The sequence below is a fragment of the Hypomesus nipponensis genome, chromosome 27 (assembly GCF_054491055.1).
Source record: "Hypomesus nipponensis isolate SF chromosome 27, ASM5449105v1, whole genome shotgun sequence".
NCBI classification, from domain to species: domain Eukaryota; kingdom Metazoa; phylum Chordata; class Actinopteri; order Osmeriformes; family Osmeridae; genus Hypomesus; species Hypomesus nipponensis.
Window position 1 is genome coordinate 171,695 of NC_140387.1, and position 17,543 is coordinate 189,237.

A 17,543-nucleotide genomic window follows, 5' to 3' on the forward strand; every position below is an offset into this window, starting at 1 on the left:
CATTCCCTCATGTAGGCCTCATCTTGACGTCTGATTGTAGGCTATAAGCCTACAATTGTTTTCGTGCGTCACAAGAATTCCCTGACAAATGTCCACAAGGTTACGAGTTAAAAATGATAAAGATAGGCCCAACTAAAGTAAACAATTCAATGCAAACAATTAATGTTGATGACGAATAAAGTCAAAAGCAAAAAACATACACTGTTCAAACACCACATCCCTGTAACTGATCCAAACTTGTAACTGTAAAAATAATCTGTGTCCAGTACTGTAAGTCAAGCAGACTGGGCCTCAGGCATTCTTCAGCGCTGCTCTACTTTCCACATCTGTTGTGTGTTGCGCGTGGGCTGGGCCAGGACACTAACTGCCAGTAAATGGAGGAGGGGTGCAGAGAGGGGGAGGAGGGGTGCAGAGAGGGAGAGGAGGGGTGCAGAGAGGGGCAGGAGGGGTGCAGAGAGGGGGAGGAGGGGTGCAGAGAGGGGGAGGAGGGGTGCAGAGAGGGAGAGGAGGGGTGCAGAGAGGGGGAGGCAGACGAATGCAGGGAGAGGTACAAAAGAAACTGGGTTCCTACTGAAACGGGGTCTCTACATTCATGGAGAAGGTATTTAGAAACCTGTGAAACATTTGTGTCTTTGGCAAACTGCAAATCTCAGAGTTCTTTTATGCGTGTACATGGAAGTGCTTAACATGAATGTGTTTAACATTAAGGTGTTTAACATGGAAGTGTTTACCATGAAGGTGTTTAACATGAAGGTGTTTAAGATGAAGGTGTTTATTATGGGGTGTTTATTATGGGTTAGGGTTATTATAGGGTGTTTAATACAGGGAGGAGACTGATGGGAAGGTGTCTCACTCAAGATGTTCTCACTCATCTGTGATTGGCCGAGAAGTTGGTCACCACTATCCTGAGTCATGACATTTCATTGTCCAGAATGGAACTGTCTGTTCCTGAAAGAGCTGATGCTGTATAAAATGATTTCAGAATCATAGAACTAACTTGATTCTCTTTTGCCATCTGAACTACACTGTCTGTGGTAAACATCTGAACTACACTATCTGTGGTAAACAAAGAACAGGATATCGTAAAACCAAAGCCATGAAGTATAAAATAAAAGGTTTTCACTTCAGTGGGTGTACAGTACTGTAGTGGGACAGCCCCAGACTGGGTCAACTCTGGGGGTTTCATCTGAAGAGAAACGGCGACACCTAATGGACACGAGGAGAAGTGCACCTGGGCTTTGTCTCTCAGCACTTTATTGTACAGATTCCACATGATGAATAATGCTAATGTTAATGCTCCTAACCCTATAATGCTACGTGCATCAGACTAGCTTACTAGCATGATGCTACCTCTTCTGGATGTTTAGCAAGGCCTGGAGTCACAGCTAGAAGTTATTTTCTCCATGTTTCCCACACTGGTGTAAACTGGGCTGGCTGCCATGGAGACCACAGCAGGCTTGGCTGTCTGGCCTGTTAGCTTAGCAACACTCTGCCAGCTGAGAGCTACAGCCGAACACAGCCACCAAGCTGTGCTAGATCCTGAATTCCCAGACACAGACATGTATATATGGGCCCAGACACAGGGAGGAGCTGGACACTAGGGCTGTCCCTGACTAAGGTTTTCTTTGGTCGACCAAGACTCGACTAAAACGTCTGAAAATCGACTAATCGAAATTTGAAACTTTTTTTTTTCGCACACAAAAAAAACATACAAACATTTTCGCAATCTGACTCAATGGCTGCTAGACATTGCAGATTCAGACGCTAATAGCCTACTAATAATAAGACTCGTATCACCAGTCCTGTTGTAACCGAATGCTGATGGTATTTAGTATCTTACAAAGTACTACAAATAAAAAATATTGTTTGTTTAACATGCAAATCATCAGAGTGCTCTTGTCACTGGGTTAGGGTTAGAGTGGGGAACGGTGCAACAGAGAATGATTATGTTGTCTTGGCTGGAGAAGATAATGTCATTCGATTTGGATCTTATAATGGGCATATTCTGTAAGTAAGTAGGGCTAGGCCAACTTACTTTTTTCAGGTGGTAGGCTACATCATATTTGAAGTCGAACTATGAAAAATAAACTGTTGTTTGCATTCAACTTTTTTCGAGTCACCCGGTAGACCTACTTTGTAAATGTAAATGTACTTTAATGAAATGCTGCCATATACCACAGATTTCTTTGTCATTTTGACTAATAACACCGACAAAATACCAAACCAAAACAAAGTGCTGATTAACGAAAGGGGAAATAGAAACAGCTTTTCTTTTAAATTATGTATTTTTAGAGTTGGTTTATTTGTCTTAAATAATATAATCCACAGTTACTGTAGAACATTTTGTTAATTCAGAAATGATGACAACACAAGCGGGAATCAGATCTCACACTGCCATACGGCAGCTCGACCAAAAAAATCTTAATCGACCAAGAGCATATCGACCCGAAAATCGACTAGTCGACTGAGTGGGGACCGCCCTACTGGACACATAAGAATGCACACACACATATTCCCTCTCTCTCACACACACACACATTTACATTCTCTCTCACACACACACACATTCACACTCTCTCTCACACACACATACTCTCTCTCTCTCTCTCTCTCTCTCTTTCTCTCTCTCTCTCACACACACACACACACACACATTTACACTCTCTCTCACACACACACACACACACATACTCTCTCACACACTCTCTCTCTCTCTCTCTCTCTCTCTCTCTCTCTCTCTCTCTCAGAGACACACACTGATCCCCACAACACCCGCTTGAGATGTGAGACAGCTGGTCTACTTCCTGTATCATGTTACTGTAGCATTAACATGGCCGATGTTTCTCTGTACTCTCTCTCACTCACTCTCACACATAAAACCATCCACAGAAGCAGAAGCAGTGAGATGTAGAGATTGGAGGTGTAGATAGCACAAGAGGTTTAGGAGGATTAACATTGTGGTTCTATCAGTATGGTTCACATAGTGTGGTTACGCCGCTCTGTGCGTGTTCCCAATCCCTGGCTTTGAGGCAGAAGAACCTCAGCTTGCGTCCTGACCATGGAGCCATGGCAACCCACCAAGGAGCTGGCCAGGAGCCAGACCTGAAGTGATTTGTATTCTAAATGTTTTGATTCTCTGGCTGACAGTGTTACTATATAGGCCTTATAAAGTAATGTTCCTAAGAAACATAGTAGTCTAGTCTGTGTCAGCACGCGTTGTTTTCAAATATGAGCATTTATAGTGCTAACATAAGTATTAGGCTATAGCCCATCTCACCTGTGTATCCAGCATCATCATCTTCTTGGATTCATATCCTCGTCCTTTGCTATTGCCTGGCAAATCTTGACGTCTTATGAAACTCTATGACACAGGCTATGTCGGTTTACACATGTTGCGCAGAACAACCCAAATCCCATCGACGACACACTTGAAGTGCGTGGACCTCCAGTCAGCGGGTTATCTCCTGGGTTTAACAGAGCTACACCCTCACAGTACCACAGCGGTGTCCAGGTGTGTGTCATCAAATCCACCTCTGTCAAATGTCAATCTTTAAAATATGACGGGGCGTTAAGTAAACGCGTTATACAAATGAGTCCGTTTGGAATGTGCTGTCTTTAAAAGAATGCTCCCGCATCAAGTAGGCCACATGTGGTTCCCATTCAGGGCAGGAACCCGTCGGTCCGAAGGAGGATTGTGGGGTAATAACATGGAGCCGCCGAGAGTATAGGCTCGTGGGAAGGCGGATGAACTAATGTATTTTTTCTAAATATTCCAACCGTTTGATGCTCCCACCGCCACCGACATGCAGGATATCCTCATCCCATCCTCTCTTTAAACTCAATGGGCGACACTTCATATGCAGCACGAGCGATTAGGCTACGCCTGTGCGTGATATCATCGCCTCACGAGCTCCCAGAGATGCGCCTTAATAATGATAATCGACGCTTTTTTTCGATTCCTTAATTGTTTCGACAGGCCTGTTCGTTTGTGCCAGTTTCAGTCAATTTGTTTGAGGATTGTACAATCCGCCAATGTTCCGTTGAATTCCTCGATTAAGGCCTCTATAAATCTCAGAGGCAGTGGGTGTCGGGATGTACCCTACAAGTGAATAGCCAAACCAACGTGCTTGGCATAGACAAAGCGGTTGATAATCTCTCGCTAGCACTGTACATCATAACATGCATTAGAGGCCACAGATGACAGGGCGCGAGCTCGGTTTCTGGGTCAACTAACTGTAGGTTGTGTTTGACTACAAAACCAAAGGCCTTTATTATGCTACGCAAAATGTTGTCAGTAGAAAATGTGACCCCACCATTACGCCTGTTAGATTTTATTTTATTATAATATCACTAGTTTTATACTAAGACAACCTAGCATCATGCTCCGTGCTTTATGCTTATATCCATTGGTTTCCCGTTTTCTATCATTATCAGACTCTCAATCCTCGAAATGTTGTCTTTTATATCCTGGATGTGGATGTCGTCTCGAACGTCTTGCTCGTGTTGCCTCACCGAGCTTCGTCTCAGCCGGGATGTGCAGTTAGAGTCCTATCTCTTCATGATACCTCTGAGGTGTTGGCCGTTCCGCGGAGAAAGAAATACCGACCCATAAATAAAGCGGCAAGGGACAGTCTCGTCTCTGTCGCCGCATTTAATACCCGAAACCTGGGCGAAAATGATTAAATAAACCACACAATCCCTCCAATCCACAGCAATCGATCTTGGTAGACTACATGAAATCGGTCGGCTGTGCTCCACCAACAAGCCTTGCGGCAATGATGAGACCGGGGTGAACCTTCAGATGTATGCCGGTCTGCCCACCCTATTCTGTACGTACCCTGCAAGGCAAATCACTGGAGCCCAGTTGGTCATTCACGAACCCGGAGGAACGCAAATAAAACGTACATTCTCAAACATTATTCCGACATTTTGGTAGATCCGGTTCCGAATGAAGTAAATCTGTGGCTCTCAGTCAGTCCGTGCTCGAGGATGAATCCTAGACCGAACAGGCGAGATATTCGACGCTAGGATCACTTCTGCGTGCGCAGCCTTAAAGGGCAGATTTGACCTCGATTTGAGACGGCTCCGTTACAGTGTTGATGCTTATCTCGACTGGTGCCTATTGTTTATATATTATCCTGCCTCTAAACGGACCTAAAAGAAGTCACAAAACAGTCGTCTAAATATAGACAACCCTGTTGGTGATATTTATAAATTAGCTACACAAGTGTCGGCTCATGCCCCTATAGGCTACCGGGGGACGTTGTCCCGGAGCGCGTCATTGAGCAGGCAGATTTAAGACGTGCAGCGGTATGAAGAACGACTCCAGACTGTTGGGGTTGATAACCCTAACCCTAGTTAAGACCACGACACTTGAAGGGCATATTTATACTGAAGTATATTGAAGATTGACATGAGCCTGTTTTCTAAAACATCATCATAAAACAATCACAATATAGACTTGAAATCATTGTTTACGTATTTAATGTGTAAAATGTGTAAATAAGAGCTTTAATAGTTACAGTATGTAGCCATACACACAGTCACACACACAAGCACTATGAAAAAAAGAGTAATATGCTATTTTCACCAGCCTGAAAGAGCAGCTTCCCTTCATCCCTTCTGGAACATATTCAGCGAGAAAGCCAAGTGTTAAACATCAGCAATGAAACGATCCTTAAAAAACGACATACAGACATAAAAAAACTGACAATCAATATAGTCATTTATGCGGACAACAGTCATTCACATCCTTTTCTGCAGTATACAACCACAATCATAAAATAAAAAAGAAACAATCATCAATGAACAAGAGATTCAAAAATAAGTATGCTTTGATATTTTTACCACAGATATTGTACTGTTTGATGGTAAACATTAGTTACACAGAAGTCAAGTCTTGATTCACACCCTCAACACACCATCTCATGGAGGTCTTTCAGATTCACTTCATTACATAATTTTCTTTTGATTAATTTTCTTTTGTTCATTTAGAATGTTTTTTTTTATTAATCCAATTACCATACAGGGGGAATCTGAAACCACTATAACCCTTTGATCTACAGTCAAATGCTCTGGGTTAGGGTTCTAACCCTAATGCTCTGGCACCAAGTTATACCCACATCCATATAACCCTCGATGAACTGAAATATTTGAACAAACTCCTTCCATGTGCTTTTACTGAAGCAAGCATCACTCAGGAATCTGACAGACTGATGACAGACTGATGACAGACTGATGTTGTGGCATTAAAAGAACCTTTTCTCCCTGCCACCTTCAGGACACACGTGTGTGTGTTCCTACGGTGAGTGTTCCTACGGTGAGTGTTCCTACGGTGAGTGAGTGTTCCTACAGTGAGTGTTCCTACGGTGAGTGTTCCTACGGTGTGTGTTCCTACGGTGTGTGTTCCTACGGTGAGTGAGTGTTCCTACGGTGAGTGTTCCTACGGTGAGTGTTCCTACGGTGAGTGTTCCTACGGTGTGTGTTCCTACGGTGTGTGTTCCTACGGTGAGTGTTCCTACGGTGTGTGTTCCTACGGTGAGTGTTCCTACGGTGAGTGTTCCTACGGTGAGTGAGTGTTCCTACGGTGAGTGTTCCTACGGTGAGTGTTCCTACGGTGTGTGTTCCTACGGTGTGTGTTCCTACGGTGAGTGTTCCTACGGTGTGTGTTCCTACGGTGAGTGTGTTCAGCTGACAGGCTCACCGGGAGATGAAGAACACATCTGCTTATAACCAGGGAGCCCATGATCACTGGATCCCAAGATCCCTGGAACACTGGAGCCCTGGATCACTGGAGCCCTGGATCACTGGATCCCTGGATCACTGGAGCCCTGGATCACTGGAGCCCTGGATCACTGGAACACTGGAACACTGGAGCCCTGGAACACTGGAGCCCATGATCACTGGATCCCTGGAACACTGGAGCCCTGGAACACTGGATCCCTGGAGCCCTGGAACACTGGAGCCCTGGAACACTGGAGCCTTGGATCCCTGGATCACTGGAGCCCTGTAGTACTGTATCACTGGAGCCCTGGATCCCTTGAGCCCAGGAGGCTGGATCCTTGGAGCCCTGGATCACTGGATCCCTTAAGCCCAGGATCCCTGGAGCCTTGGATCACTGGAGCCTTGGATCACTGGAGCCCTGGATCACTGGAGCCCTGGATCACTGGAGCCCTGGATCACTGGAGCCTTGGATCACTGGATCCTTGGAGCCCTGGATCATTGGAGCCCTGGATCACTGGATCCCTTGAGCCCAGGAACCCTGGATCCCTGGATCACTCACACACTGGGCTTCACTATATGGCAACATGGCACTGGACAAACATTTCTGAAAAGCTACATACATTTCTGCTTCATCAGAGAACAGTATGAGCACATTACTTGTATGAGTCTGTGTTTGATCATTAATGGTGCGACAGTGATTCCAGCAGATGATTAAGCCTGGACGTTTCCCTGACAACTGTAATGTCAATTATCTAGAATTTCACACATTTCATAACTATGTGAAATACAATCAAAATTTCATCCAAATGTTTAAAGGGTGAATTAATCTCAGTGTTCTGTTGGTTTTGATGTAACTGTTGCTGTTTAAAGTAATACAAAATATAATTAATTTTAAGTAGACAACATTGTAATTTTAACAAAAAATGACAAATTATTATCTGCAAAGATGCACTTAAAGCAAACAGTCACCTCCTGGGATAGCAATTGTGCAGTTGGCAAGATGTAAGCAGTAGGTGTGTGAGTTAATGCTGTCAGTTTTTAAACATCAGATTAAAGATGAGCACTTCCTGTAACATCAACTTCAGACAGAGAAACATTCAAACTTAAATACAGAAAGTTCATATCCTACAAACCCCACCTGGTAGCACTTCATTCATGGTATTAATGAAACCTTCATTCCAGTTAGCATTAAAATATCTGGTCATTGGCCATTTCTGGTATGACTGGTTAAAATGGCAAACATTATATTGAGTAGTTCAGAGTTCAACATTCAAATATAAACTTTTTGTTTTTTAATCAAACTCAAAATACACAGTATTTCAAGTAAAAAGAACCCTCCTACCTTCTTATCCTCCTACCCTCGTGCCCTCCCTACCCTACTGCCCTCCTATCCTCCTACCCTCTTATCCTCCTACCCTCCCTACCCTACTGCCTTCCTATCCTCCTACCCTCCTATCCTCTTATCCTCCTTCCTGGTTTGTCACAATGAATACAAGTTAACATTTATGAAGCAAAAAAGTACATTTCCAATAAATTTAAAAGAGAGATCTTCCAAAGACGTGACAACACACAGGCCAAGAAGATGGCCATGTTGGATCTGCCCTCTTCCTGGGATGAAGAGGGAAGTCTCTGGATGTTATTCTAGACAGTCCTCTTCCTGAACTGTGCTCCGGTGTCCCCCCAGCCACCGTCTCCCCTGCCCCCCCGAGTGCAAACATAGACAGGGCTGTCTCCAGGGGGACGGAGGTTTGTGTACCTGGGACCGAGTACAACTCCCCCTCCCAGAATGCACTGGGGGCCTGTCAGCTCTAGTTACCAGCTTCCAGGCTCCTCCCTCCGGGCCAGGCTCCTCCCTCCGGGCCGGCTCGGTGGGGTACGACCGCTAGGAGCCCAGCTGCAGATCCTTGGCCTTGGTCAGGATGGTGTGGACGTCAGAGATGGGGTAGTCCTGGGGAGAAGTTACACAGCTGTTAAAACACCCCAAAACATCGGATCACCTAACCCGCTCTGCTGGCAGACTAGCACCCTGGGAGAGAGCTGAGTCCTACCTGCAGCAGCCTCATGTTGATGGTAAAGTCTCCAACCAGTAGCTGATCACGGATCAATCTGCAACAACAGGAACACGTTTACCCTGGAAATATTTAATTTCAACTGGGGATACACAACAAGGCTCCTAACCTGCTACGTTCACACTGAGAGCACACAGACACTGACTCACTCACTCACTCACTCACTCACTCACTCACACAGGTCCCTCTGAAACTATGGTGCCTCAGAGACAAAGTGGTGGTGGTTGGCATGTGAACCTGGCTACTGTGTACTGATTGGACAGCTGACTGGCTACCGTGTCCTGATTGGTGTGGGACTGACGTGAGCATGGCACAGCAGACCAGGATGAGAAAGTTGAAACGGTCCTGGTCGGAGAACAGTGAGTCCCAGATCCTGATGACGTCAGGAAGCAGGAACTCCTGGGACAGCAGCAGAGTTAACCAGCGAAACGTGAAATACTGAGGCTTGATGTTCTGCTCTTGCTGGGGGAGAGAAGATAGTAGAGGGAGAGAGAGATAGGGAGAGAAGAAGGGGAGGAGAGGGAGGTTAGCAGACAATTTTATCCAAAGCAACAAACAAATAGTCCAGCAGAAAATAATTACATCTAATACATTCATCTAATACATTAATTATTCTTATAATATTTGGATAGTCTGAAGCTCTGTCATATTGAAACAAAATACCCTGAAACTAGGGCTGGGCGATATGGGTAAACATTTTTCACATTAGATATTTATATTTTCATTTGATAACGATAATAAGACGATAGACCACAGATCATTAGTAGTAGGCTAGCAAAATAAGTCTCTTTCTCTGCATACATTTTAGGTAGCGTGGTGTGAGAGAAATATTTGCGGCCAGGGAGCATGTTTTTAAAACCTTGCTTTTAATCGATACCTTGGTGCAAACGCTCACTTTCTTTATGTTCCAAAGACAAAGATTTTGCTTCAGGTGGTAAAAAAGGTTTGACTTGGTAGCCACCTGTTTACGACACAATTTGCGCCGAACATTGCTCTGCTCTTTGTCGGATTTCAAAAAGCCAAACCACTTCCAAATAACTGAAGACAAACGCTTTTTATCAATAATTTCTTTATTGAAAGTTGCTCCCTGGCCATGGCTTTGCTGCCACTGTTTTAGGCAACAAGACTCATTTTCCGCGGTTAACATTAGCTACTCCACTGGAGGTGCTCAGTATATTTTAGTGAGCGTCTACCATTTCTTTGTCTCTTCCTACTGCACCACAGAAATTAAATGGACTGCTGTTCCTAATTATTCTCTATCGACATGATCGACATTATTGAAAATGAATTCATGTTACGATATCTTTATTGAGGGAAGTTGTTACGTGGATAATATTTTTTATCGATTTTTCACCCAGCCCTATCTTAAACCATTTGATTTCCTCCATCCTTTCTCTTAAAAGAACATTGTCGCTCAACACAGGAAATGAATGAATGAAAAAGTTTATTGTTTGAACAAACCCTCTCACCAGTTTGAGATAGAGCTCCATGTCCTTGTCCTTCAGCATGGAATAAACACTCTCCATCTTGTAGGTGATGCCACACTGGGAGTCGTCCAGGCTCTTGAGGAAGTTGTCCCTGTTCTCTGACATCAGGTTGGTGAAACAGAAGAAGGTGTCTGCCTCCGCATGTTCTGAGCGACACAACATCACACGTGTTCAACATCACACGTGTTCAACATCACACGTGTTCATCATCACATGTGCTCATCTAGTAGAAGTTCTCATTGAAAGCTTTGAACCTGTGACGAACCCTAACATTCCAGTCTCCTTCATCCCAGAGCTCACCTTTCCACTGGTCGTTGGGGTCTGTGGCGAAGGTGTAGTAGATGGGGCCCACAATCTCGTTCATGCCCTGGACGTAGGCGATGCCAGGGTTGAGCTTGGCATAGATGAAGAGGATCCTCTCCACCACCTCCCAGTGCGCCTCAGAGCCCCGGGGCAGCACAGAGTACTCATTAGAGGGGTACAGGTGGAGGGCTTTGCCTGGAGAGCTCATCTGGAGGCAGGGGGGTTTGCATGGTGTACTATGTTACTACTAGACAGGTTTCTGCAATGGTTACTGTGGCATTCCTAATTTATGCTTTACAAAAGCCTGGTCGTTTATCAAGGGAAATGTATTTACTTTGCTAATAAGTACATTCAATTGAGTAATTTAGACTAACGTCATTGAATGTAACAATAAATAGCTTTTATATAAAAAAAACATTACACTTATTATAATTTTTTGGAAGCCTTCAAAGACCTTCAAGCTCCCACTTACGTTAGTGACGCCACTGCGGGTGCGATCCACCGTCTGGGCCTTGAGGGTGGTCTGCTCCACCCTGCGCCTCAGGGTCTCATACTCGTTCTGGGGGTCGAGGATCAGCTGGCAGGGGTAGTCTGTCGGCCGCTGGAAGAAAGCCATGTCTGGATACAGACGCCTTGCAGCGGGAACACAACCTCCGTCACTTCAGTCTGGGAGGTGTTAATACTGCTACACCCTGCCTGGTAGCTGAGACGGTACTTTACACATCTTTATTGACCTTCGGGATAACCTACCTGACATCTTTATCGATCTGCAGGAGAACCTCGTTGTCTTTGAAGTAGTTGTTCCACCTGCTGTCTGGGTTTGGGTTGAGGGGCTGAAGAGCGAGCAGAGATTTCATTTTCAACTTGACATACCTTAAACATTTTTCCATAGTATTCCATTTGTGACAAAAGTATAACATTGCTACAATTTCCATGAGTATAAAAGTTTTTATTCCTTAAACAATTGTGCCTCAAATTAATCTGAATGATTTCCAATGCTTCTGCATTCTTCTCCCTACAGCTTGGTGAACACAGGCCACTACAGGGTTAGGGTTAGTACAAGCCACTACAGGGTTAGGGTTAGTACAAGACAGTACAGGGTTAGGGTTACTACAAAACAGTACAGGGTTAGGGTTACTACAAGGCACTACAGGGTTAGGGTTAGTGCAAGCCACTACAGGGTTAGGGTTAGTGCAAGCCACTACAGGGTTAGGGTTACTACAAGGCACTACAGGGTTAGGGTTAGTGCAAGGCACTACAGGGATAGGGTTAGTGCAAGGCACTACAGGGTTAGGGTTAGTGCAAGGCACTACAGGGATAGGGTTAGTGCAAGCCACTACAGGGTTAGGGTTACTACAAGGCACTACAGAGTTAGGGTTAGTACAAGGCACTACAGGGTTAGGGTTAGTGCAAGGCACTACTCACGTGGTCCTCCATGGTGACGTCCTCCCGGAACAGCCCAAGGTTGGCTTTGGCGATGCCTGGCTGGATGATCATCTCCCTCAGGAAGTGGGAGTACCCCTCCCTGGAGATGAAGGAAACACGCTGGAACCAAGGTCTCCAAGCTCAACCTGGACTTTACTTTCCACGTGCACAATTTGCAGGTCAATTTGGACATGAGTTTCTGCTAAGTAAATCAAATATAATGTAAAACAAGGTGGTTCCTGTCCTCTTCTCCTGACTGCTGGAGCCTGTCCGGTCAGGAGAAACCAGCTCCTCTGTTTCGGAGGGTCTTAATGACCAGGACAGTTCTACCTCTAACTCAGTTAGGTCTCATCAGTGACCTGCATGACCCAGTCCCTACACATACCTTTCTGATACCCAGCTTTGTCTCAGAGAGGAATTCCTCCCAACATTGACGTCATCAACCACAACAACAGAGCCCTTACTGGTGAGTAGCTTTGTGCTGCTGCCAAAGTCCCAGCAGACAACCTGCAAGGCTAGCAAATATCTGGAGAGACTGATAAGAACTGTAAAGAAGACTGACTTACCTCTGCTTTTTGAGAAATGAGTCCCATGTTGTCTGGTCCAAAGGCAGGTAGTTCAGAAGGATCTGTACAGCATGTGCCATCAGTCAACATGGTTATCAATATCATGACTGACAATCTACAAAACATAGACAGCTGAACTTTTGTTGTAAATTTAAAACTGCCCTAAAACCTGTGACTGTTTGGTGGTTTCCTGCTTTAGTAACAGGCTGAATCCAGGTCTCCCAATTGGAAATATAAGTTAAAGAGGCATATTTGAAAACGTTTTTTTACAAAACTCTTTTTAAGAAAACTTACTTTCCAGCAGAGTGCTCGAAGGCCTCCTTCAAATGGGATTCCTGAGAGTTACAAACATAAAATGTAATGGTGGAAATTAAGCAAAGGAAAAACTGAATTGCCCAAACATTGTTCTGAAAGTAATCCAACCCACCGCTGAAACACAGTTCTCTGAGAGACTTCAACTCAATCTTGTCTTCACTCAGCGCCACCTTGAACTCCTGGATCCTGAAATTAACAATAAAATTATTAACCTTTCTAGACTCATCTGCTGTTTATCAGCTTATCAGCTTACTCTGACACTATATAAAACATGATGTAAGGCAGTTCTCTTTAGCATTACTCTGACACTATATAAAACATGATGTAAAGCAGTTCTCTTTAGCATTACTCTGACACTATATAAAACATGATGTAAAGCAGTTCTCTTTAGCATTACTCTGACACTATATAAAACATGATGTAAGGCAGTTCTCTTTAGCATTACTCTGACACTATATAAAACATGATGTAAGGCAGTTCTCTTTAGCACAGTGTTTGTACAATTTTTAATCCGTCTAACATAAAAAATGTCTAACCCTAAGCAAATACATTATCAAGGGTTGACATAATATTTTTTGGCCACTTTTCCTTCGGGCAAGTGAGTGATTTTGTACTTGTCCAACAGCTAAATGTACTTATCCAAAACGAAAACCTTTGTTTGCCAAGGTTTTGGAGCATTAAGGAACATGTTCTCACTAAACTCCACTGTAAACCTCACAGATATTGCATATGTTGGCTTAATCCGAAAGAGAGTAAAGTTACGGTAACCGCGAGAACACGATTTGGCGCCGGGGGGCAAACTATTCACGACACGAGACACTACAACGAGCAGATTCATTTATAAATGTAGGGATCCATTAAATCATCATCCCGGCCAAACCCTCCATCTCCCACGATCTCTCAATCACTGTGGGATTGGTGGCGGTGACCCCTTCATCCTCTGCCAGGAACCTCGGGGTGACCATGGATGACAAGCTCTCCACACAGCGGTCTCCCAGCATGCGTAACCAGCCCTCTCCAGAGGATTCAGAATGCGGCAACCCGTCTGGTCTTCAATCTACCCAGACGCTCCCATGTTACCCCCTCATCTCCCTCCACTGGCTTCCCATCACCGCCCGTATCAGATTCAAGACTCTGGTACTGACCTTCCGAGCGGTGAACGGGACTGCACCCGACTACATCAAGTCTCTCCTCCAGCCTTACACCCCCACCCGCCACCTACGGTCTTCTTCTGACAACCGTCTGGTGGTCCCACCGCTCAAGAGCGCCCGGTGCCAACACAAGCTCTTCTCCTGTCTGGCCCCCCCAATGGTGGAATCACCTCCCCACCTCCATCAGGGACACTGACTGTCTCCCCACCTTCAAGAAAAGGCTCAAGACGCACTTGTTCCAGGAATACAACGGCACATAGGAATGATTGGCTGGACCTGATGTTAGTTTCCTCCAGGATCACAATGACTCTTATTGAGAGACTTGATGCTCTTGTTGGTTTGTTGTAACTGTCTTAAAATTATTGTACTCGCTGTGAAATATATTATTGTTGCTTGCTTTTTCCACAAGTACACTCTTGCACTTTTGAGGTTCTTGCTGTTTAATTGTAACTTGTCTAACTACATACTCTTATGGTTCTTCCCTTTAGGACTTCAAAAAAAAATTGGTTTTCACAATGTATGCTTCATGTTTAGCTACCCACAATGTTTGGGGCTATCTCGTTGTTATGATCAGTGACCTATGCACTTTTGTAAAACTCTCTCTTGGAAGTTGCTTAGGATAAAAGCGTCTGCTAAATGCATAAATGTAAATGACACACAGGCAATGACAAAAACTATCACGTGCATTCTGAGTTGAAAATGCGTAACGTACACGGCTGACAACAAACTTGGCCTGGCTGTAAACAGTGGGCGGGTCTGGTTCAGACTCTAGAACTGGTGACACAGCTCCACAGGATAGTCAAAGTTAAGCGTTAACTGAGACAGCAAACCACTTGTGGGCCCTCTGTGTCTTAACCACAAACTGATCTCTTTTCCATGGAGCAGGAAGGGGTAACCTTGCATACAGGGAGACATGTTAAACGGGACGTGTTCTAGTTCAGGACATGGCTGAAAGGAGATACTCCTGACACAACAGTTCACTCCAATCTAGGCACGAGTCACCAGAGACCAGCGCTACCTTGACAGAGCCTGAACATTAAACCCAGGGAACGGTCAAAGGGCATCAGTTCTAGGCCTGCTTGCTTTACGCTTCTAAATTGACCAGACTTGCACTTCTTGCCCTCCTCCAGGAACTGGCCTTCGCTTCACTATCCCAGAAAAAACATGAGCCCCAGCAGGCTCAGGGCTGGGTGAATTAACACGTGCATTAGAGCAGACATTCCCGACCTTTTCCACTTTGCTTCCCACATGCATAGCTTAAATAAATGTGCGGACGCCCAACACATCCATTCACTTAATTCGCGATTTCAATGCAAATTTTATAGGATCTCTTATTAACCCCTACACGGTTGCACGGCTTCTTGCTTTTCATTGATCCATAACAGGTCACCCTCACGGAGATCTCTCTCGTTTCCAGATTTTTGTTACAAAGTGACAGACATTTTATATTATATTATTCATAGGGAACAAATATGACAGACCAATTATTTATATGAGTTAACAATAACGACTAGCAAGCAAGCTGACAGATAATTAAGTACATTATAATGTATCTAAAAATTATTAGCTCCCTAGCCTATTTTGTGTTTGAAAACTAACATAACTGTTAGCTACCAGAAGTTGTTGACCTGGCTTATGCAATATGCGGAAGTGATGCGTTGGGCGTATGCAAGTTTTTTAATTATATTTTTTTGGGGGGGGCGTATGCAAGGTAAGACAGAAATGTCAGTTGGTCTTTTGTGAACGTGCCAAAAGCAACTATTGGCGTTTCGGTCATGATGAACTAGAGGCAAAAAGTCATTTTTTAATTGGTAAGAATTGTAATAATACTTTACCAACACTATATAAACATTTTGATATTTATTCACATTTCACACTTTAGTTTTCATCGGTTTGGCTTCCCACCTGTATTACCCTAGCGGACCACTAGTTGGCCATAGCCCACAGCCCAGGTGCTGCATTAGAGGATTAGCAGTAAAAGTGAGATCTAATGGAGGGGACACACTTTACATAGTTCTGCTACCAGGTGCAATAGATGTTAGACAAGTTCCCATTCGTTCTGTTCAGAATTGTGTAATACTGTACAAACAATTACTGTGAAATTTGACTGTAAATGGACATTGTTTTAAGATGCATTTCAGAACATTTAATCAAAAGTATATTTTTTGCAGTTGTAAATATAAGCAAGCAAATAGTGTTACCGTCCATTTTTATTGTCTACCTTATCTGAATACCTTATCTTTGCTAAATGAAAAAAAAAAAAAAAAAGATGTGTGAATAGATTTCACATCATTAGAATTGTGTAATCCGGAAATGCAGTGCAACTACTTCTTTGTAAAAAATATGTGTTACGTATACGTTATCTATATGCAAAATACGTAACTTTATTAATGTGGCCAAACGTTTAATTCAAGCTGAAGTAGTTGACAAAGGAAGATAGCCATAGCAAGATGGCACAGACTATTTGTCGACATGTCATTTAACAAGCTCTTACTCGGTGCTAATAAAAAATTTGCCATATCAATGAAAATACCCTAACCCTAACCCATTGCATGGCTGTACAACCGCTGCTGTGAAATACATCCAGCGCCAGCGAGCTAGCAGAACAAAAGCGAATACAACATTCATGTTTCCAAATCACTTTTGAACAGCATGACAAAGAATAGACATGTAAAGGGCATCCCATTGTCTCCTAATGACAGGAGTAGTTAAATATGAAATTAAATCGAGTTGGGGGTGGAAAGGTGTATTTTTAACGATTCAAAGAGGCCAAGAGCATCACAACGTTAGCCTTCTCGTAGCAAGCACATTTTGTTAGCCTCGGTTCCCAGTTTCAAAACACTGAACCATAATCCACCGTATCCACGATGGATCACAGTATTCGATAATAAAATTACGTACCAGCTAATCCTATATATGATGTGACATAAGCAACAACGGTTAACTGCAACTTGTCTCACCTGTTTTTGTAAGAGCTCGACATGTTAGAATCCTGCTGCGTGTTACAACAAAAATAGTCCGATGAGGATACAATCACGCGACTCCCATCAAGCCTCCTGATTCTAACGTAACTCACATGATGAAAAAATGACCGGCAATAAAAAGCCAAACATTTTGGCTTCACCCATGGGATCCTAGAAGATAGAGTCTGCACCCCCTTTATGTTCGATCCTTTTTCTTTTGGACTCCAGTTTCTTTAACCAATGCTATAGTGCATCTTACATGTGAGACAGAAATTCATTACTATTAGATGAGACAACTTTATCATTTTCTACTCTACATGTCTAAGTCATTTCTATTTTAAGACTTAATTATGAGACAGTTTGTCGTTATGTTTGTTAATAAATATTGTTAATCATAAAGGTAGTATTTTTATACAATTACATTGTAATGGTTAAAGAATACGTAATAATTGTGAGATAAGTTTGAATGATTCATTTGAAATGAGTCATCATTAGAGGATTGTAAGTCTAATATCATCATAATTATTATCTGTAACCGTTC

General features: G+C 43.6%; 1 protein-coding gene across 1 annotated transcript; it reads right to left on the reverse strand.

Annotated features, from left to right (window-relative positions):
• Window positions 1-5,707: 5,707 nt before the first annotated feature.
• tbc1d13 (TBC1 domain family, member 13) lies at window positions 5,708-17,096 on the reverse strand. Its single transcript, XM_084694091.1, has 12 exons — window positions 17,000-17,096; window positions 13,001-13,074; window positions 12,868-12,908; window positions 12,574-12,635; window positions 12,008-12,107; window positions 11,333-11,415; window positions 11,055-11,214; window positions 10,580-10,790; window positions 10,262-10,425; window positions 9,094-9,254; window positions 8,772-8,829; window positions 5,708-8,671 (listed from the first exon to the last, which is right to left on the reverse strand). Exons 1-12 carry the CDS (start codon window positions 17,020-17,022, stop codon window positions 8,606-8,608), a joined length of 1,203 nt encoding a protein of 400 aa, XP_084550217.1. The 5' UTR covers window positions 17,023-17,096; the 3' UTR covers window positions 5,708-8,605.
• Window positions 17,097-17,543: the final 447 nt, after the last annotated feature.